This window comes from Tetrahymena thermophila (assembly GCF_000189635.1).
Source record: "Tetrahymena thermophila SB210 genomic scaffold scf_8254588, whole genome shotgun sequence".
NCBI classification, from domain to species: Eukaryota; Ciliophora; class Oligohymenophorea; order Hymenostomatida; family Tetrahymenidae; genus Tetrahymena; species Tetrahymena thermophila.
The window spans coordinates 190,865-212,500 of NW_002476359.1; the positions used below are offsets into that span (position 1 = coordinate 190,865).

General features: G+C 24.8%; 3 protein-coding genes across 3 annotated transcripts; 2 read left to right on the top strand and 1 right to left on the bottom strand. All coding sequences in view use genetic code 6, as the record gives it.

Annotated features, from left to right (window-relative positions):
- Window positions 1-1,047: 1,047 nt before the first annotated feature.
- TTHERM_00850620 (dynein heavy chain 7, axonemal protein) lies at window positions 1,048-17,856 on the top strand (the record flags this gene model as incomplete). Its single annotated transcript, XM_001019264.2, has 39 exons — window positions 1,048-1,122; window positions 1,176-1,268; window positions 1,347-1,487; window positions 1,563-1,649; window positions 1,701-2,075; window positions 2,126-2,495; window positions 2,551-3,082; window positions 3,413-4,022; window positions 4,075-4,670; window positions 4,728-5,055; window positions 5,110-5,656; window positions 5,714-5,916; window positions 5,994-6,277; window positions 6,333-7,824; window positions 7,886-8,336; window positions 8,394-8,911; window positions 8,967-9,058; window positions 9,111-9,533; window positions 9,593-9,741; window positions 9,797-10,119; window positions 10,178-10,663; window positions 10,733-10,945; window positions 11,019-11,785; window positions 11,844-12,078; window positions 12,133-12,584; window positions 12,638-13,050; window positions 13,113-13,319; window positions 13,378-13,963; window positions 14,026-14,152; window positions 14,204-14,836; window positions 14,920-15,099; window positions 15,158-15,650; window positions 15,757-16,322; window positions 16,372-16,812; window positions 16,869-17,325; window positions 17,376-17,449; window positions 17,500-17,588; window positions 17,647-17,713; window positions 17,770-17,856. 39 exons carry the CDS (start codon window positions 1,048-1,050, stop codon window positions 17,854-17,856), a joined length of 14,262 nt encoding a protein of 4,753 aa, XP_001019264.2.
- Window positions 17,857-18,222: 366 nt separating this feature from the next.
- TTHERM_00850630 (membrane magnesium transporter) lies at window positions 18,223-18,773 on the bottom strand (the record flags this gene model as incomplete). The annotated part of the gene is made up of 3 exons (XM_001019265.3): window positions 18,223-18,334; window positions 18,442-18,542; window positions 18,651-18,773. 3 exons carry the CDS (start codon window positions 18,771-18,773, stop codon window positions 18,223-18,225), a joined length of 336 nt encoding a protein of 111 aa, XP_001019265.2.
- A 759-nt stretch (window positions 18,774-19,532) lies between these two features.
- On the top strand, window positions 19,533-20,894 carry TTHERM_000850631 (transmembrane protein, putative; the record flags this gene model as incomplete). The annotated part of the gene is made up of 1 exon (XM_012798429.1): window positions 19,533-20,894. The coding sequence occupies one exon, from the start codon at window positions 19,533-19,535 to the stop codon at window positions 20,892-20,894; it is 1,362 nt and encodes a 453-aa protein (XP_012653883.1).
- Window positions 20,895-21,636: the final 742 nt, after the last annotated feature.

Genomic DNA, 21,636 nt, shown 5'->3' on the forward strand with positions numbered 1-21,636 from the left:
GTCAATTTGAAGAGTAAATAGCCTTTATTATAATAATTTTTCTTTTAAAATCTTTAAATTTGAATAATATTTTTAGATGGAAATATTGTTGATTTTATAATTTGTAAAGTAAATTAATTTATTAAAAAAAGAATAACAAATGTGCTGTTCTTCAAAAGCTTTTCTTTAATTACTTTATTTAGAGAGTCTTAGAAGATGTTTAACGGAGTGAAGAATAGACAGAAAAGGCGAATTGAAGTATCTATTAAATAAGTAATGAAATTATCTCAATGAACTAAAATAGTTTAGTAATTTAATCTTCTCTTGTACAAACTAGGTTTGGTAATAGAGCCTTTTGGTTAGTTATAAACATTTCAGTGATTAGTTTGTAAAATAGAAATTATGTTTATTTTCCTATCCACTTTTTATTACTAGATAGCTAATCATAAGAATTCTTCAGATTATTTTTATTAAAATTTAATTAATGATTTAAAATTGCTTAAAAAAAATCTGATGAAGGCGAGATTCGAACTCGCGCCCTTTCGGAATAGAGCCTTAATCTACCGCCTTAGACCGCTCGGCCACTTCATCTTGGTTGATGTTTAAAGATTAATTCTACGCATACTATTTAATTATTTTTCAATTTATAAAATGCTATTGTACTTATTTTAGATTTACAAATATTGTAAAATTTTTTTAGTGATTTTGAAAAAGTCTAAATAGAAATTTTAAAATGAAATGGATGTGATGTTGTATGTTTAAATTTAAAAAATGGTATTTTACTTAAAATAAAGATATGATAAAAAAAAGTATTACAAAATGTTTGTTTGAGTTGCAAAAATTTAATTGATATCTTTAAGGTAAATTCAATTTTTTCTCAAATAATAACCAATAATCGCTTATGTTGGAAATGTAAAATAATTCAAAATTTATTTTTTGACTTATAATTTTTTTTTTGCATGATTGTTATTATCTTTAATATTCAAAATTATTAAATTCTTCATTTTAGGGAGTAACAAACGAGAAAGAAAAACAAAAATATTTTAAACTAAAACTATAAAAATTTTAATGGATAATTAGTAAAGCATAAAAACATAATTAAAATAAACTAGGCCATTAAATACAAATAATAGAGCTCCATCTGTAATTGTTTGATTTTGATACTTTTTTATATTGATCTAACCTTTTTTATTAAGGCTAAAATAATTAGACATGAAATGGCAATAGAAAAATATAAAATATATGAAACCCAAAAGCTCAACGATAAAAAAATAAATGAAATGATGCGTGTAAAATTTTAGTCTTCACAATAAACATTAATCTTTGCCTTAAAGTTTTCATTTATTTTTGTTAAATAAAATGTTAAGGGAGTAAAATAAGTAGAGTTTGTATAAAAACCAGGAGAATTTTTTGTATTATCTTCTCAACAAAACAGTCGCCCTAAAATCTCAACTCAATAAACTCAGCAAAGCATAAACTCTTCAAAAATATTTGGAACTATACTTGATGTAATTAATTATAAATTGGCTACTTTTGATTGATAAAATTAAGTTTTTTATTTATTATTCTCAATTATTACAAAGAGTGCTACTAAAATATATGAGAATTCATAAAGTTAAATAAGATCGATGAGCACTACTAGGTAAAGAATAATAAGCACTTCGTCAATTGTAAGTTTATTTTAGTTAAATATATCATAATTAAAAGCTTTTAAATATAAGCATAATTAGAGTAAACAATCTCCAGCATTCTTTAATAACTCAAATAATAAACTTAAGCCTCCTTTAAATATTTAAAATCAATAAGCTATAGAATAAAATAATTTATAAAAGATGGCAAACACATTCCACATAAATAACAGCAATAATAAATTATAAAATAATTTTGGATAAGAAGAATAATCTCCTCTTCCCTCGATTTAATATACTGAACAAGAGAGTCAAAGGGAAAATAAAACTATACTTAGACCAAGGAGATCTTAATCTTTGAATAAATTTAACTAAACAAGCACTCAATTTAATAACGACTATAGCTTTTAAATGCCCTAAAATAATAATGATGCAACTATACAAAATCAAACTCAAAATAATTTTTATGTAATTATCATTTAAATTTAAATAATCATTAAATAAACTAATTTTTTTAGTAGGAAGAAAGTCCTTTTGATAACCGTAATTAAGAAACTAACGAGTTTAACTAATCGAGAACCTAGTCTTCTATGCAAGTAAAGAAGCCTAAGCTAACCTAAAATTTAAAAATAATCCTTTCTAAGTAAGATACCTAAATGCTAATTAACAGTACAAAACTAATTTCTGAAATAGTCCAAGATAATTTAAATATAAATGAAAAAATCTAAGAAAATACAAACAGAATGAATAGCACAATGACTGCCTTTAAAAAAACATCTTAATCCTTTGTAAATTTGCAGAAGTAATTAAATGAAAAATCAGCAGCAAGTTCTTTTTTGATGTAGCAATTAAAAGAAGAGAACACTAATAACGTTAACAAGTCTTAAAGTAATAATAAATTTATATAAATTATAGATTAGTTTAAAAATATTCAAAATTAAAGTTATGAAAGATGCTAAGGGCAATGATAAGAAAGATAATGTTAAAAAAAATTTAAGATCCCATAGCTATCAGATTTTGCAAAGGACTTAAGTAAAAAATAAGCATATATCAGGGTATCAGACTATAGTAATAAACCATAAGCTAGAAGAAAAAATAAAAGAAGAGGAAAGAAAATAAAAAGAAGAACTGAAGAAAAAACAAACTAGCAAAATCATAGATTACTCTAAGATCTCTCCTTACATCATAGGAGATGAAGAGGCTGAGAAAAAAATTAATGCTAGAAATTAATTATTTTGTGAAGAATAAAAATTAACTAAATTTGATAAGAAGGAAAAAAATTATTTTTTACCATTAGATTACTATAATTTAGATGAAGAAGATTTAAATCCTCATGAACTCTTAAATAAATACTATGATAGTGAATCAAACACTATCCAAGGATATTCAAAATGGTTTTAAAATGATGGAAAATTTGAATGGTAGCCTTGCACAGTATTAGGTTACAACGAAGAATCTTAAAGATATGTTATTAAGTAAATTTTCAATTTATAAATTATATTAAATGTCTAACCAAGTTGTTTTTAGTTATATTTTAAATAAAATGAAATTTTTAGCCACTTTCTTTTTAGGAAATTAATAAGAATTTAATAATTTTTTGTTGATTTTAAATTTATTTTTATTTTCATTAATTTAATTTTACTTTTTTATTCATTTAAATTAGAAATTTAAATATAATTTTTAATTTTAAAAACAAACAAACAAATTAATGGATATTAAATTTTAATTAATGACAATTGTGCTTTATTTTAAATCAATATTTAATAAACGTTAAAGATAATTAAATTATTTTATATTTTTTAAAGATGGAATAATGGAAAAGAAAAATTGGTTTCAAGAGTTAATCTTAGATTCAAAGGGGAAAGTTAAGAATAATTCGAAAAGAAATTAGAGATTGCTAATATTTATAGGGAAATAAGTGAGTATTATATAAAGTATAATTTGATGATTGATACGATGGAAGATGAAACCTCTACTTTATCAGATGATATTATTGATAGAGTTATTATTTTTGCAACAAATTATCCTTTTAAGCTTTCTCAATATAGGAATCCTATTGAGTTTTATTAGTTAGATCCTCTTGTTAAGTTCAACTTTAAATTTAAAATGTTTCCTAAATAAATTGATATACCACCCTAAAAGACGTTAGAAAATATTTTAGATGAAAAGAAAATTAAACATAGAAGCTTGTTAGCACTGAAAAATGAAATAATGTAATTATTTGTAAGGTCAAACAGATAAATAAAATTTGATAATACACTTCCTTTTTCAGAGGAAAAGTAGCAATATTTCAAAGGAATTTTACCTGACTACATGTTTATTCCAATTACAGAAAGAGTGAAAGATAATCGTTATTATGCTACATTAGATGTTGGATATTCACAAAATCACAATTATACAAAATTTCTTAATTTAGTAAAATTAATCATATCATTAATGAATTTTGAAATATTTTATTATTTAAAAGTATTCTAAAATGTCTTAAACTTGCATGTACTCCATTGATTTTAAGTTAGAGCAGCTTAGATATATTAATGATGCCAGACTCTCTTTAGAATAAATGAGCTTGATAGAAACAGATTTTAAAAAAGAAATTGATATTTCAAAATTTTAATTTATTCAGAGAAAAAAATGCAAAGATTTAGTTAAAGAGTTGAACAATAAAGTGTATGATACAAACTTTACTTTAGTAATGAGAGTCGAGACAGAAACTAGAGAAATTTAGAAAAGAAACGAACAGCTTTTAAGAACAAAAATTAACGAGGAAGAAAAGGAAGCTTTGAGAAATGTAGAATATCCAAAAGAATTCATAGAAGATATAAGGAGAACTTAATTTTAGTACACTTTGCAATATGAAAGAATTTATAGAAATCTATATTTTACCAGCATTAAATAATTTTCTGCTCTTTTTCAAAAGCATAATAATTTTTTTAAAAAGATTAATAATTTAAAATTTATTACTGAAGACACATGTAATTATTCTCATATTGTTAATTATTTGCATATGATTAGACTATACTAGCCTTAAGAAAGTGATTTTGTAGGATAAATTAGGCTCATAAGGTATTTATTTATTACTTATTTATTAAAACCATAATTGTTAATATTTTTTAATGTCAGAAATGAGAAGAAGATAGCCTTTTCTCCGACTTTTGAAGAATGGAAAAAGGCTATATAGGATATAGAGGATGAAATGTATGAATAGATGATTAGTATTAGATGCATGAGAACAAATGAAATAGGTCTTAGTAGACCATCTAAGACACTATGTTTGTTTGATTAGAAAGACTAAGAAAAAGATGAAATAGAATCTATGTTTGAAAATACAATTAATGAGACTTTCACTATTATGGAAATGTTTTAAAAAAAAGTTAACGAATTCGAATATTTGCTTGATATATCAGGCGATTCTGTTCGAAAAAAATTTGCAAAAAAGAATAATTTTAAGGTAAAAAATATATTTAAAAATTATATTAATTGTTTAAAATTTTAAAATTAAAAGGACTTTGAACACCTTTTATAAAAACTCAGAAAAAGTAAAGATGAGTTTGATAATGTTTTAATTGGTGATAAAGTTATGTTGGGAAATTTTACAGTAGAATGTGCTGATTTTAGAAAATATGTCGAGGAAAGGATTAAATTAGCATCAAAGGTTGTTTATGAAATTTTGATGAATAAAATAAATGATGAAAATAGTAAAATGGAAAATGAAATAGAAAATATTATCTTAAAGCTGAAAAAAATGCCAGAAAACATTGAAGAAATGGATTAATTAAGAAAATATTGCAACATAACTTTGGTAAATGAATTAGCAGAGATAAAAGCAAGAATAGATTAAGTCATGGACAGAATGAATCTACTTGAATACATGTATTTTAAAATCTCATTTGAAGATTTTGCAAAATGCTGGAGTATATATGGAATGCCTCTTAAGCTTAATAAGAAGAAGAAAAAGTGTTTATAAAAAATGTTGGTCCTCGAAAAAAGCTTTTCTGATGATCTCCTTTTTTATTAACATGAACTTGTAGAGGAAATAAAGCAAATTAAAGGTAAATCCTCATTTATTTAAATAATTCTTGATAAATTAAATTTAATATTTAAAAAAGCAACTTTGGAGCTTCTTTAAAAAGAATCTTAAATAGAAGAAACTGATTCTATTAGTTTTAAATTTGCAGAACTAGGAGACAGGATTGATAAAGCATAGTAAGATGCAGATATAATCAATAGAAGAGAAGATATTTTGAAATGGTTAAAAACTGATTTCTAAATCATAACAAATATTCACAAAGAGTATTTCCCTTATAATAGGGTAACTAACTAATCAACTAAATAATTAACTAATAAAATAATTTTTTGTCATTTAATTTTTATTTTATAAACTATCAGGTTTGGCAACTTTCTAAAGACTATTCGTTTAAAATTCCAAATATCATGGAAGGTCCTTTGTCATCAATTAATAGAGAAGATGTTTGTTCTGATATTATTGATTCATGGAATGAGCTTTACAAAATGGAGAAGGGCGTTTTTAAGAATATTCCTCACATAAAAATGCTTTGTTAGCAAGTAAGATAGAAGTATGAAGACTTCAAACCTAACCTTCCTCTAATCATGGATCTCAGAAATCCTAATTTAGAGAAGAGACACTGGGTAAAAATAAACCATCTTATCAAGTAAAATTTTGTTATTCATTTGTTAATGAAATGTTTATAAAAATTTAATAATTAGAGAGCACAATAAAAAGGTTGAAAGAAAATAACTGTAAATCAGAGTTGAGTTTGATGAAGACTTAAACATAAATTTAAAAACCCTTTTAGAAAATAATATTCAGTTTATTTAGGATGACATACGAGAGATTTCTGAAATTGCATCTAAAGAAAAAGGATTTGAAAAGATTTTGAACAAAATGAAATCAGAATGGAAACCTATCAGACTCTAAATCTTTCCTTATAAAGACACAGGTACTTTTGTACTTCGTGGTGTCGAGCCTATCTTAGACAGGCTAGATGAAGATATTTCTAAAACTAACAGCATAGCTGCTTCTCCTTTTGTTAAGTTCTTTGAAAACGAAGTTAATTATTGGAGAACCATTCTTTACAAAATGCAAGAAACTATCGAAACTTGGTGTAAAGTTTAAAAAATGTGGTAATATCTCTAGCCAATATTTTTTAGCGAAGAAATCATTTAAGAAATGCCTCGTGAAGGAGGTAAGTATGAATTTGTTGATAAAATGTGGCGTTCCATCATGCTTACAACTACCTAAATACCAAATTGTATGGAAGCTTGCTCCCAAAGCAGGTTAAAAGAAAACTTTTAAATGATGATTGAAAATCTTGAAAGTGTAATTAAGGGTTTAAATGATTTTTTAAATAAAAAACGTGAAGCATATCCTAGATTCTATTTTCTTTCAAATGATGAACTATTACAAATTCTTGCCCAATCTAGAGATCCTTAAGCAGTATAGCCTCACTTACCTAAATGCTTTGAAGGAATATATCGTCTAAAGTTTATACCAATAACACTTCCAGAAGGAATAAGTTCATCAAATATAACACATATGATATCGAAAGAGGGTGAATAAGTAGAGTTTTTAAACCTGATAAATCCTTTTTATTTTAAGAAGCCAAAAGCTGTAGATACTAATAAACTTTAAGAAAAGGCATAAAATAAATAAATTGCTTTTAAATAAGAAACAGATGATATTTAAGATTAAGAATAAAAAGCAGAATAAGTTATTATTCAAGAAACTCCTAAACTAATTGCTAGAGGTGTTGAAGATTGGCTCCCTGAACTAGAAAATAATATGAGGGAAACTATGATGGATCTATTCAAAAATTGCTTAAAAGAACACAGTACTCTCTAGCCAGGACAAAAGAATAATTGGCTATTTAAATGGCCCTCTCAAGTTATAATAGTTTCAGATTAAACTTTATGGACTTCAAGTGCAACAGAGGCTATAATTGGTCTCGAAGAAAATCCTTAATCTCTTGTTAAATTCTTTAATTAGTTATAAGAAGATCTACTTGATATTGTTTCTTTAGTAAGAAATTCAAATATTGAAAATATTCACAGAATTATGCTTGGAGTGATGATAGTTACTAATGTGCATTAAAAAGATATTATAAAATCCTTAAAAGATGTTTCAAATGTTAAGTTGAATACAGAGTCATTTGAATGGCTTCAACATTTAAGGTACTATCAAGTTGAAAAGAAGATCAAGGTAGAATTAAAAGAATTTTTATTTTATTTTAACAACTTTTAATACTCTATTTAAAAAATAGAATCAGAATACTGACAATTTAGAAGTAAGGATGGTTAACAATAGTAGGACTTATGGATGGGAATATTTAGGAAACTAAGGAAGACTTGTTATTACCCCTTTAACAGACAGATGTTACAGAACTCTTATGTCTGCTCTTTAACAAAATTTAGGAGGTGCTCCAGAGGGGCCAGCTGGAACAGGTAAAACTGAAACAACAAAAGATCTAGCAAAAGCTATTGCAAAGCATTGCGTAGTATTTAATTGTTCTGATGCTCTTGATTATATAGCTATGGGTAAATTTTTTAAAGGTTTGTGTAGTTGTGGAAGTTGGGCATGCTTTGATGAGTTCAATCGTATTGAACTTGAAGTTCTCTCTGTTATTGCATAATAAATCTTAACAATTTAAACAGCCATTTATAAACTAAGTTTAGCTAGAGTCGTCAACAATAACCCTACCTTTAATTTTGAGGGTAGAACTTTATTAAATTAAAAAATTTTCTATTTATGTATTTGTACATTTTTATTAGGATAAAATATACCTTTAGACAGTAGTTGTGCTATCTTTATTACTATGAATCCAGGATATCAAGGCAGAAGTGAATTGCCAGATAATCTCAAAGCTTTATTTAGGCCTGTAGCTATGATGATTCCAAATTATACTATGATTACAGAGATTTCTCTTTATTCTTATGGCTTTTAATATGCGAGAGAATTAGCTATTAAAATTACCTATTCTTTAAAGCTTGCTAGTGAGTAGTTATCAACTTAAAGTCACTATGATTTTGGTATGAGAGCTGTTAAATCTATTATTTTAGCTGCAGGTACTTTGAAAAGGACTATGGACGCAGACGAAGATGAGTATTATTTGATACTTAAAGCAATTAGAGATTGCAACATCCCTAAATTTACTCATAAAGATGTTCCCCTTTTTGAAGCAATTTTACAAGATCTTTTCCCAACAACTTAATTCAAAGTTGGACAATATGAGTTACTTCATCATGCTATTAAAAAAATATCTGAAACCAACAATTTAGTTCTTTACGACGTATTTAGTTAATTTTTATTTAAAAAAGGTATTAAAATATTTGTTTTTCATAAAGAGGTTTTATCAAAAGATCATTGAGCTATTTGAAACAATATAAGTTAGACATGGTCTTATGATAGTTGGAGGAGCTTTAGGAGGCAAATCATCGTAATTAATTAGAAAATAATTTTAAAACTACTTTTTTTAAATATGATTTTAGGATATTAAAAGTTTTAGGTGATTCTATTGAACTCTCAAATAAGGAAGAATACTTGAAGTAGCACCCTGAAATAGTTGAACTTATGCATAAATTGTAAAAAGAGGAAGAAGAGAGAGAATTAGCATATAAAAATTTGAGTCAAATAGAGAAAAGGAGGTTAGCTAGACAGTAAACAGGAATAGATCTTGCACCAAAATAAGAAATCGTTCTTGAATATGATAGAGTTAAAAAATTCTTTATAAATCCTAAATCTATTTCTGGTTAAATGCTGTTCGGAGATGTTGAAGAAGCTTCAGGCGAATGGCATGATGGTATAACTGCTCTAACTTTTAGATAATGTTAAGAAGAAGATTCTAATCATTATAAATGGGTTGTTTTTGATGGACCCGTCGACGCACTTTGGATTGAAAATATGAATACAGTGTAAATAAATAAATAGTTAAAATATCAAAATATAGAATTTTAAAAACAAATTTTAATAGATTGGATGATAATAAGAAATTATGTTTGACGAATGGTGAAACTATCCCTTTAGCAAATAAAATGTCAATAATGTTTGAAGTAGAAAATCTATACGAGGCTTCACCTGCTACTGTGAGTAGATGTGGTATGGTTTACCTAGAATAATAGGGTATGCTTTTTATAACTTTATATTAATAATAAAGCTTTACTGTTTTTATAAATAGACCTTAAATGGGAAGTTTTTTACACTTGTTGGTATAACAACTTAACAGGTAATTTGTAAGGAGAGGAGTAAAATCAATTTTACCATAGTCTTTTAGAAGAATTACTGAAGCCAGCCATTGAGTACTTACTCAAGAAAAAAACTCCTCTTCCTGTAACTCCTTAATGGGCAGCTATGAATTTCCTAAAAATGTTTGAAGGGTTCCTTCTTAAGAAAAAGAATAAGGCTTAAACAATTGAAGCATTAAAATATGAATAAGAACAGTAAATTTCAAGAGAAAAAGCTGCACTTTTAGAAGGAAAAGAATTACAAGCAAAGAAAAAAGTAAATAAATTTTAGTTCAAAATAAAAATGATTAAAATTGACATTCATTTTATTTAAGACTTTTAGTGATAAAGAAAAAAGTGAAGTTTTTTCTAAATTTTTGATGGCTATGATATGGTCTTGTGGAGGTTTACTTTTAGAAGAAGAGAGAGACCAGTTTTCTTTAGTTTTACATAATTTAATTAAAATTTACATATAAAAAGAAAAAGATATTATAAAATCTACTTTACCTAATGAAAAAGAAAACCTCTTCGATTAAAGATTTTTCTCATAAAAAATGAATTGGAATTTATGGAAAGTAGGTGGCTAATACAAAATACCACCAGAGATTTAATTTTATGAAATTTTTATTCCAACCACTGATTCAATTAGATACACATATTTGCTAAAGTCACTCCTTTTGCATAATACTTCTACTCTCTTCCTTGGTAAAACAGGAACAGGAAAAACAGCAATTCATAAAAGGCTTCTTTTAAATGATTTGGATCCTGATTCTTTTATTACTACAATAACAGCATTTAGTGCGAATATTCCTGTTAATCAAGTAAGGCTTTACCTAAATTTTAATTATTCAAATTAAAGTTAAGGCATTTATTCATTTTTTTAAAATAAGGTTTAAGATGTTTTAGAGAGTAAGCTTGAAAAGCAAAAAAGAAAAAAAGGAGTATATGGTCCTTTGATAGGAAGGATTAACATAATCTTTGTTGATGATATAAACATGCCTAATAAAGAATACTATGGCGCTCAGCCGCCGTTAGAATTAATTAGATAATACTTTACCTATGGAGGTTGGTATGATAGGAAAGCATTAGAATTTAATTAAATTGTAAAAATTTTTCAAAAATAATTAAATTTTTTTATTGGCTTATTAATAACTATATTTTGATTTTAAATAAAAGGTTGATATCTAAATAACTGCAGCCATGGGAATGGGTAGAGCTAGTATATCTGACAGATTACTTAGACATTTCCATTTAATATATTTAAATCCTACTGACTCAAATACTTTGTTTTTTATGACTTAAAAAATTTTGGAATGGGGTTTCAGGGAACATATAGATAAAATTAAGTTTATGACATAAAATTTATCCAATCTATGCTTATAAGTACATAAACAAATTGAAAAAACTTTTTTACCACTCCCTTCAAAATCACATTATTTATTCAATTTTCGTGATCTCATGAATGTTTTATAAGGAGTTCTTGAAGTTCCTGGAAGCAAATATGAAGCAACAGGAGATTATCAAGGATAAATTCTTCGTTTATGGCTATTTGAGACTAATTGTGTGTATAAAGACAGACTTATAGAAAAAAAGGACATTTTTAAATATGACTCAATTATTAAAGAAAATCTTGAAATATATTTTAAAACATCTGTTGATAAAATTATGTTTGATTTCAAAGGTGAACCAATTAAAGATTTGTTGTTTGGTAATTTTAAGCCTGATAACGTTTATTAAGAATTAAATATGGATTAAAATACAATAAGAAAACTCATTTAAGATCACATAGATAGCTATAATAGAATTAATAATTAGAAAATTAACATAGTAGTTTTTCATGATGCTATTCAACTTTTATCAAAAATCAATAGAATAATAAATTAAACATTTTCTCATGCCTTACTGATTGGCCTAGGAGGTTCAGGCGCCCATACTTTAACAAGGTAAATATTTTTAAAAAAATATATAATTGTAAATTTAAATGTTGATGATTTTAAATAGACTTGCTACATTCATATCTGGATACACTATTTAAGAAATAGAAGGAGAAAAAAGTCTATCTATTGATGACTGGAAAGATTAAATGAGATAGCTACTTAAAAATATTGTGATGAAAGAATAAAGATCTGTGTTGCTGTTGTCTGACAGTTAATTTGATTCAGAGTTATATTTTGAAGACATCAACAATCTTCTTAACCTTGGTGAAATTCCTAACTTATTCTAAGGTGAAGAAAGGGTAATTTTATAACAAAAAAAATATTTGCTTAGCAGTTTATTTACATTTAAAAAGGAAAATATGATATCAGATCTCAAGGATCATTTATAGAAATATAAAATAAATTTGAATAGTATGCAGCTGTGGGAACATTTTGTAGGAAAATGCAGATTAAATTTACACATCACACTTTGTATGAGTCCTGTTGGCGATAAACTTAGAAATAGGATTAGAAATTTCCCTTCTCTTGTAAATTGTAGTTCAATTATTTGGGTGCAACCATGGTCTGAATCATCTTTGAAAGATGTTGCAAATTAATATCTTAATACAAATAAAGAAGTTCTATAGCTTGATGAGGCTAAAGCACAAAGTGTTTCAAATTTATTCCTTTACTTTCATAAATCTGTAGAATAAATAGCTATTGAGTATCACTAAACTACAAATTAACACTACTATGTTACTCCTAGCAGTTATCTAAAATTACTAAACAACTTTAGTGATATATATTAAAAATAGTTGCTTTCTCTGTAATTATTTTATCATCAATATTTATTTTTTTTAATTTTTTTAATTTTCATAGGTTAAGGAAAAAAGATATGTATGAAAATGGTGTTAAGAAATTAGATTTATGCACAGAAGTTGTCGAACAGATGAAAAAAGAACTTTAAGATTTATAGCCTATTTTAGTTATTAAAACAAAAGAAACTGAAAATATTATGGTAGAAGTAGAAGAAGAGAATGTCTAAGCAGAATTATAAAGAGAAATTGTTTAAAAGGATGAAATTTAAACTAAAGAAAAGGCTGATATTGCATAAGCAATTTAAGAATAGTGCAAAGAAAAACTTTCACTTGCTGAGCCTTAGCTTAAAGAAGCTCTTACCGCTTTAAAAACATTAAAAAAGGAAGATTTTATAGAAATGAAAAGTTTCTAAAAACCACCTGCCTTAATTAAAATTACTATGGATGCAGTTTGTATCTTGCTTGGTGTTAAAGGTAAATAAATTATTTCTCAACTTATTTTTATTGAGAAACTGTATAAAAATATAATTTATTAGGAAAAAAAGGATAAGACAAGCAAAGTATTGACTACTGGGAGGAATCTAAAAAACTCTTAAGCGAGCCTATTTTATTTATTAGAAAATTGGAGAAATATGAAAAAGATAACATTCCTGATTTAGTCATTTAGAAAATGAAATAATTCTTAAGTGAAAATTCAAATTTCAAACCTCAAATTATTGCTAAAGCATCTAAAGCTGCTGAAGGTGAATTGATAATTTTAATGCATTTAGTTTTTATCTCATTGATATTAAAATTAAATAGGTTTATGTAAATGGGCTAACTCTATCTACGAATATCATTTTGTTTTTAAATCAATTCTGCCTTTAAGAGAAGATTTAGATAGGGCTAATTAAGCCTTAGAAAGTGCTTAAAAGCTGCTTGAAAAAAAGAGATAGCTACTTCAGTAAGTAGAAGAAAAATGCTTTGAATTAAGGATTAAATTAGATAGTGTAGTCAAAGAAAAATAAAGATTAATTGATTCAATTAAAGAGTGCTAAGTCAAACTTGACAGAGCACTTGATTTAACTCAAGGACTCTCAGTAGAAAAAATAAGATGGAGTGAGAGTTCTAAAAAGCTAAAACTTGATATAGATAACTTCTTGGGAGATATGCTTATTGCTGTGGGTGCAGTTTCTTATTTTGGACCTCTCTCTGGTGAGTTTAGAAAGAGAATTGTAAGTGAAAAGTGGAAGCCAAAAATATTAGAATAAAACATTGTCTGCTCTTCAATATTTTCTCTTTTAAAGTGTTTAGGAGATCCTTTATAAGCATAGGAATGGGTTATACATGGTTTACCTTTTGACGAAACCTCATAAGAAAATATTATCATCATGAATAATTCAAGAAAGTAATAAGATTTAATTTATTTATTAATTGTTATTGGAAAAATATTTTTAATATTGAAATTAGCTATCCTCTATTTTTAGATCCTCAAAAGCAGGCAATCAGATTTTTGAGAAAGTATGAGTCTAGAAAGGATGAGAAAAATCTCTCTGTTTGCAAGCCTAAAAAGTAGATATAAAAGGCTATTGAAATGGTAAACAATTTTTTTTTTTAAATTATTATTAACAATTTTATTAAAATTTAGGCTATTAGGATGGGATAAGTCTTAATAATAGATGGCGTTGATGACTAAATTGAACCAATATTAAAACAAATTCTTGATAAAAATATTATTGTTTCAGGAGGATAAAAGCAATTTTAAATTGGTTAAGTTTTCATAGATTATAATGAAAATTTCAGATTTTGCTTAGTTAATTATTAATAGAATCCTCATTACACTCCAGACCTACTATCAAAGGTTTGTCTTCTTAATTTCAAGATTACACCTGATGCTATGAAAGATCAAATGATTTCAATTTTAATGAAAGAAGAAGAACCTGCTTTGGAAGAGGAAAAAATCAGATTGATGCAGGAAAATAAAGAAAATTAAGAAAATTTAGCAAATATCGAAAAAGAAATTTTGAGATTATTAAATACAACTGATGGCAATAAGATGCTTGATGATGAACAGTTGATTATATCATTAAAGTAATCGAAACAATTTGCAGAAGATGTTCAATAAAGAATTAAAGAATCAAGGTTTACTGAGGAAAAAATTAGAAATGCGAGATTCAATTTTGAGTAAACAGCAGAACTTGCTAGTAATATATTTTTCACTATCCAAAAACTCCATAAATTAAATCCAATGTATCAATTTTCTCTAGAATTCTTCATTAAGGTATTTATTTATTTATCAATCTATCACTCTTACTTTATTAGTATAAAATATAAAATAAAACATATTTATTTATTTATAAAAAGGTATTTAAAAAATCAATTAAAAAAGCCGAGAAACCCTAAATAAAAAATCCAAAAAATAAAACAAATTGCCTTAATGATAGTTTGAAAAAGTAAGTTTACTATGATATGAATAGATCTATCTTTGTAAAGCATAAGCTTCTCTTTTCATTTTTATTAACTCTAACAGTCATTGAAACTAATGTATTTTGTTGTTCATGTTAATACAAATAAAATATTTTATATTTTTATTATCAAATAGGAAGCACTTAATATTAATGATTATCATTACTTCTTAAGTGGAATAGTAGAGGAAAAATTATAAAACATTGATAACCCAGAACCTTCAAAAATATCAGAAAAATAATGGAATAGTATTTTGGAACTTTCGACTTTAGACTCATTTAAAAATATTGCATAGTTTATATGTAGAAAACCAGATTCTTGGATCAAGTTTATATAAGCTCCTGATTTAAATATGCCTGAACCTTTTTCTAAAGTACCGAATTTCGCTAAGCTCGTTTTAGTTAAATCACTACGTCCAGATTTTTTTGCAGAATTCCTTAAAGAGTTTATCAAAACTGAAATGGGTTCTTATTTCATAGAAAATGTATAAATCAGTATATAAGATACTCATTAAGAGTCTATTCCAGAGCAACCTATTTTATTTGTCCTTTCTCCAGGTGATAATCCATAGGAAGAGCTTAAAAAATTTGCTTAGGATTGTGGAAAATACTTAACGTTTATTTCTCTTGGTAAATATTGTTTTTAATTTTTTTATCATTTATTTAAAATTATTTAATTCATTAATTGATTTTTTATTATATTTTGAATAAAAATAACTTTGCTTTAATTTTATAGGTAAAGGTTAAGGATAGATAGCAGAAGAGAGTATTTAAGATTGCATATAAGCTGGAAGCTGGTGTATTTTATAGAATTGCCATCTTGCAATTAGTTGGCTTCCTCGATTAGAAGAGATCGTTGAAGATATTTCTTTAAACTTAAAGAAAGACTATTAAAAGTTTAATCCCGATTTTAGACTGTGGTTAACTTCTATGCCTACTGAAAAATTTCCTTCTTATTTAGTTTAGGACTCTATTAAAATTACTAAAGATCCTCCAAGAGGTATAAAAGCAAATATTTAACAGCTTTATGAAAATTAAACTGGAACAAAAGATGATAGAAAATATTATGAATCAGTAGAAAAACCTGAATGGAGAGTAATTTTCTTGAGTTTATCATTCTTCCATGCAATTGTTAGGGAAAGAAGAAGATATGGTCCTGTAGGATGGAATGTCAATTATGATTTTAATGAGTCTGATTTTAAGATCTCAGTTCGTTAATTAAAAATAATGATCGAAACATACCCTATGATTCCATTTAATGCTTTGAGTTATTTAATTGCTGAATGCTATTATGGTGGAAAAGTAAAATTAAAATGTTAGAAGTAAAAAATTAAATTTTTATTTAAAATAGGTCACAGATGATTGGGATAGAAGATTAATTAAATCTTTACTTAATTCGTTTATAAATGAGGAAATGATCTATGGTAACTATAATTTTTCAGAAGTTAAAGAGTATACTATCCCTGAAGAAGAGTAGATAAAAAATCTAGATGATACTATAAATTTCATAAATCAAATGCCAGATTTATACTAACCTGAACTATATGGACTCAATTCGAATGCAGCTATTACTTCAGCTACTCTAGAAACTAATAGAATTATATAAGATACTATTTTAGCTAGGGGTTCTGGGATAGGATAAAAAAAGAAGGAGAGCAATAATGAAAGTTAAGGACAAAATGAGTCAAAACTATTACAAGAACGTGCAAATACCATTTTGCAGTAAACACCTGAAGAATTTGATATAGATATAGCAAGATAGAGATTCTAAATAAATTACTACGAAAGCATGGTAAGCATTTGAATAATATGTTTCATGATAATATTTCTATATATTTATTAAAATAGAACACTGTCTTAATTCAAGAGCTGCTCAGATATAATACTCTACTTGGTATAATCAAAAAATCTCTTAAAGATTTAATTAAGGCTAGTGATGGTATTATTGTTATGACTTCTCAAATAGATTCATTTGCAGAGTCTATAAATAACAATAAAATACCTGATATGTGGAAAAGTAAAAGCTATCCTTCATTGAAACCATTGCTATCTTACCACAAAGATCTTTGCAAAAGAATAGAAATGTTTAAAAATTGGCTTAAAGATGGAATTCCAAAGGTCTTTTGGCTATCTGGATTTTATTTTACATAAAGTTTCTTCACAGGAGTTAAATAAAATTATGCAAGAAAAAATAAAATTCCAATAGATGAAATAGATTTTAAATTTGATTTTATTGATCCTAGAGATTTAAATAAAAAGTAAATGAAGGATGTTGGTTGCTTAACTAATGGCTTGTTCTTAGAAGGTATGATTTTTTTTAATTATAATTCGATTTTTTTAATATTTATTTTAAAGGAGGTAGATGGAATTTCACTAGCTAATGTATAGATGAAGCAGAACCAAAATAACTATTTAGTGACATGCCAATAGTAAATTTTAATAATACAAAACAATCAATTTACATTTAAATTAAAAAAAGGTTCATTTTATTCCACATCAATTAACTGAATATGAAATCAATTAAAAGCAAAACTAAACTTAGTCAAATAACAAAAGTAGCTTCTATGAGTACATATAACAATTTTTATATATAAAAAGTTATTTACCTTTAATAAATTTTTAATAGGTGTCCTCTTTACAAAACAAGCGAAAGAAAGGGCCAATTATCAACAACAGGTCATTCAACTAATTTCGTAAAAATTCATTAGATTTTAATTATTTATATTTACTTTTTTCAATATAAAATTAGATATTATCAATTTTACTACCTACAAATAAGAACTAAGATCATTGGATTAAAAGAGGTCTTGCCCTTCTAACTTAGCTAGACGATTGAAATCGAATTTTCAAAAAAAAAAAATAATTGTACATAATAAATCAATTTTAACTAAATTATTATTAAATATTCAGAATGTGAATACATGCATATATATTAATCTTATTCGTAACACGTTTTTTCTAAAGTGATTACTTTTAAAATTAATTAGTATCTTTCTATCTACATAAAATTAAATATATTAAACAAGAAAGCGCCCATTATTATTTAATGATTTTTAACTACAAAATATACTTTAACTTGAAATTATTTAAAAAATATTCTATTTCTTAAAAAGTATTTTATTATTTATATGATTAGTACAATAAGTTATAAATAACAGTTTAAATATATCTATCATATTTTTATTTTATCGATTAATTATTTTCATTTGCCTAAATCAAAATCTCCTAACTTCTATTGTAAGAACTACTTAAAAACAGCTCCTCTTGTAGACTTTACTGATTTAAAAGTAGGTCTAGAAAAGCTTGCATCATATCTATTATAAAAAAACGAAAAGTAAATAAACTTTATTCTTAAAATATTTAGTGTGAATGCAAATATGTATTTTAAAAATAAATTGTAAAAATATATCAATAATCATACCCAGTTTTAGAATCAAATTAGTAAATATCCTAAAATTTGCCATCTAAAAGAATTCCAAAGAATAAATTTAAGACTAATCCAAATACTATTTCAGCTAAAATCTATTTTTAAATAATAAAATCAACTGAATTCAATCTTAAGTAGAAAATATTTTTTATATTCAGTCTAAAAAATGAATATTATTTGGTCAAATTTATATTTGAATTTACATCTAAAGGTATAGAAAATTCATCTGCTCTATCATTGAAAGTTAAATACTTTCTATATTTCATTAATGAGTATCCTGCATGAATCAAAAACAAGAATCCAATAACTTTGAAAAAATTAATCATCTTAAAACTTAAATGACCTATAATTTATTTATTTATTTACTTGATTATTTTACAAATTATTAAAAATAAATAAGCTTAAATAATTTAAATATTTAGTAATTAATCTTAACAATATTATTTCTTCAAAGACTTTAATTTACTTTTTTATATATCTATTTTTAATTAACTACCCATATATTTATAATCTTCTTTCACTTTCAAAAATTAAATCTAATTTATCGATGAAAGCATTTAAATTCTACTCAAAAAAGGGCATCATTCAAATCATTCTTTTAAAATTATTTTATCATAATACAAAAATAAAAAGGTTGTCGACACTGGGACTTCCCAAGCGGTCCCCCACCTTAGTACTAACCCAGCCTTAAGGCGCTTAACTTCGGAGTTCGAATGGGATCCGGTGTTTTCACCTTAGTATGGCCGACAACAAAAACTATGAATAAATAAATAAATTATATGTATTAATTAATGTATGCATGTATAAGAATTACAAAAACAAATTATTAGAATACATTTTAGTAATTTATTGAAAATAAAATTTTGAATTGCATTATCAAATATTTATTATTTATTTAATATTGTAATATTATTCTTAAATCTTTATAAATCTTTGTCTGATAATAAATTTTTTATTTTGGAATATAATTAGAAAAAATATATACCAGTAAATAATAAAGCTTTTATCTAAACAGAATAGCAATATTAATTGAAAATTTGCAATAAAGGATTAAATAGTGAGAGAGAGAGTCAACCATTATAAGAATGATATAATTTATAATCATAATTTTTTTATTTCTTCGCTTTCTGTCTTTTAATAGCTCAGTAATGTCTTTTAAAATTATGTAAATGAGGATTCTTAACTTGATAGAAAAATAGAATAAGTATAAAATGGTTAGCATTTGTCTGATAATACTTTTCTTGCTAGCAACTAGCTTAAAATAGACTATATAAAATTTTTTTATTAAGCAAATTATTTATGAAAGTGTTGAAATTATGTTTATCCCTAAAATTACGTTGCACGCTTGCAATGGAAAAGACATTAATTATTTCATGACATTTATGTTTTGTGCGATGTGTTATAGTTTGATAGTTACTTCTCCTATCAATTGGATATTTTCTTCAATAATGATCTTAGAATTTTTCCTTCCAAAAATATTACCTTTGCATGTAATTAAATAAAATGAAAGTAAAGAGCTAAAAATGAAAATTCTTAATGAGAATAAGATTTTACTCATATCTTAAATGCGAACTTTACAGATTTATTGCACCTATAAAAATTCATTTGAATAAAAAATAAGCATATTCCCCTACTATGTAAGAAAGATTAAATACTTTGCAAACAAAGATTTACTGATACTAATTTGCGATGATTAGAGATTTAAAATATCATTACTTTATTTAACTGTAAAACACTTAAAGATTTTAAAAATCTAAGATATAAATGATATTAATTACTAAAGTAGAATAAAAGTCTTAAACGAAAACCATTTGGTTTACAGTTATTAAGATTCTATTTATAATTATAATCTCAGAAATAGCTAGAGCCAAAGATTATTTTAATGTTCCAAAATAATATTCTATAAAATTTATAATAATGATAATATAATTGTATTAAGCCAAAAGGGAAAACCTTATTCCCCAATAGATATACATTTCCTAGGGTCTAAATACTGTTTTTGTACAAGTTAATTTAAAGACAAGTTACTAAACCACCTAATAGTTGACAAACATAGTCTTTAAAATTTATTGATTTAACACTAAAAGAAAAATATGGCATTCAAACTATAATAGAATCCTGAAAATGATAAATTTCTGGTACTATGTTTTTAAAAAATAACCTAAATAATAAACCTTAATGATATAAATGATATAATATCTTTAAAAAATGGAAAAAGTTGTTCTGTAATTAAAAATATAACAAATTAATTAATTATTTATAAGATGAGTAACTATTACTACTTCTATTCTGAAAAGTTAAATTTCCAGAAATATTATCATTTTTTTAACTTTGCATAAATTAAAAGTATAAAACATCCTAATAAAACAATTAATAGTTAAGTTTATGGAATCATAAAAGATTATAAAAGCTATAGATTTGTCAAACTACAACTTTATAATGTATGAAAACTCAATCAAATGCTATTATATAATAATCTATCTAATCTTTATTTACTTAAAAATAAAAACATTTATAGATAGCATAATTAATTAATTAATGGTAAAATTTTTAGCTATTAAAATGTAAATTATTAAATCAATTTTTATTTCTCAATATAGAATATTAAACTCAAAAAATAATTTAAAAAAAACTATTAATCAATTCACAAAGCAACAATTTTAAAATAAATGAAAATTCATTTAAGTAAAATCTATCAATCAATAATATTATGTTATTAATCGTTCATTTTACTTTTGATACAAATTTCTTTTTTAAATACACTGCATAACAAATTAAAGATAAAGATTTTGTAAATTTATGAAAATTATAAAAAGATATTATACTAAATTTTGCTATTGAAAATATTTAATTTTTAAATGTTGCAAGTAAATTTATAAACCAAAAACTTTAAAATTAATTAATGCAAATTTAACTAAATAAAATCTTTTAATGTGCAATATAATGTTGTCAATCGTTCAATTTTTAATTTAAACAAATTTCTATTTTTAAAAAATTAAAAGACAACATTATTATTTATAATAAAGATTTTGGTTATTTAATGGATATTATATAAATTTTTAATCATCGATATTACCTCTGAAAATATTTAATTCAAAAATCTAAATTTTTTTCCGCTAAATTTTTAGTAGATTAAACATTTTTATAATTTAATAACAAACAGTATTAGAAAAAACTTAGTTAAAATAG